Here is a 776-nt window from a genome sequence, read left to right as displayed (position 1 = left end):
TGTGTCAGGCTCTGAAGTACGAGTGTTACCTGGACAGCTCCCTGGTTCGTTTCCTCCTGAGACGAGCCATCGAAGACATTCGCGTCGCACACTATCTGTTTTGGTGAGTGCCTCCACCTGGGAACGTGAATATTAATATTTTTTTTTGTCAGACTCCAAAACATGATCATTGCAAATCCAAGAGCAAGAACACATTTCCTTTCTGCATCCGAACCTCCTTGTTCTCAGGCTGCTGAAGGACAACCTCCAGGACAGTCAGTTCAGTGCTCGCTACCAGCACATGCTAGCTGCTCTGCTGTGTTGTGTGGGTGGCGGCCTGAGGGAAGAGTTTGACCGTCAAGGCTGGCTGGTCTCCATCCTCACCAACGTTGCTCACAAGGTCCGGGACGCGGCGCCTTCCAGCAGACAGGTAGGAAGGAATCATGGGTTGATGATGTCATTTCGATTTGCTTTTCGCCGATCTCATCCGCTAAAAGCTTCTGTTGCAGTCTGTCCTCAGAGAAAGTCTGGATGAAATGAAGCAGTTCTTCTCCATCAACAGCAGCTGTAGACTTCCTCTGAACCCCACCCTGCTTGTCAAGGGAATCAACATCCAGGTACAGCACCAGACTGTGTATGTGTGGATGACATATATTTTTACATCCCTGAAAATGACTTTTGTAATTTGTGTTGTTGGGACTCTTGACTTTCCAAATATACATGTCTCACGAGAGTTTAGCTATATTGTGGAAATTAAGGGTAATTCTTTTTTAATTTCCAATATTCTCATTATTTTC

At 46.3% G+C, this 776-nt stretch overlaps 1 protein-coding gene across 1 annotated transcript; it reads left to right on the top strand.

The window, feature by feature from the left end:
* Positions 1-6: 6 nt before the first annotated feature.
* LOC103399409 (phosphatidylinositol 4-phosphate 3-kinase C2 domain-containing subunit beta-like) lies at positions 7-738 on the top strand (the record flags this gene model as incomplete). Its single annotated transcript, XM_008338102.2, has 3 exons — positions 7-103; positions 229-409; positions 489-738. Coding segments are annotated over exons 2-3 (379 nt in total), but the record flags the coding sequence as incomplete, so codon positions are not given.
* Between the last annotated feature and the right edge of the window lie 38 nt (positions 739-776).

The sequence above is a fragment of the Cynoglossus semilaevis genome, unplaced genomic scaffold (genome assembly GCF_000523025.1).
Source record: "Cynoglossus semilaevis isolate Cse_v1.0 unplaced genomic scaffold, Cse_v1.0 C19028818, whole genome shotgun sequence".
Lineage (NCBI taxonomy): Eukaryota > Metazoa > Chordata > Actinopteri > Pleuronectiformes > Cynoglossidae > Cynoglossus > Cynoglossus semilaevis.
The sequence above is the reverse complement of the archived record's forward strand: the minus strand, read 5'-3'. Positions and strand labels throughout refer to the sequence as shown.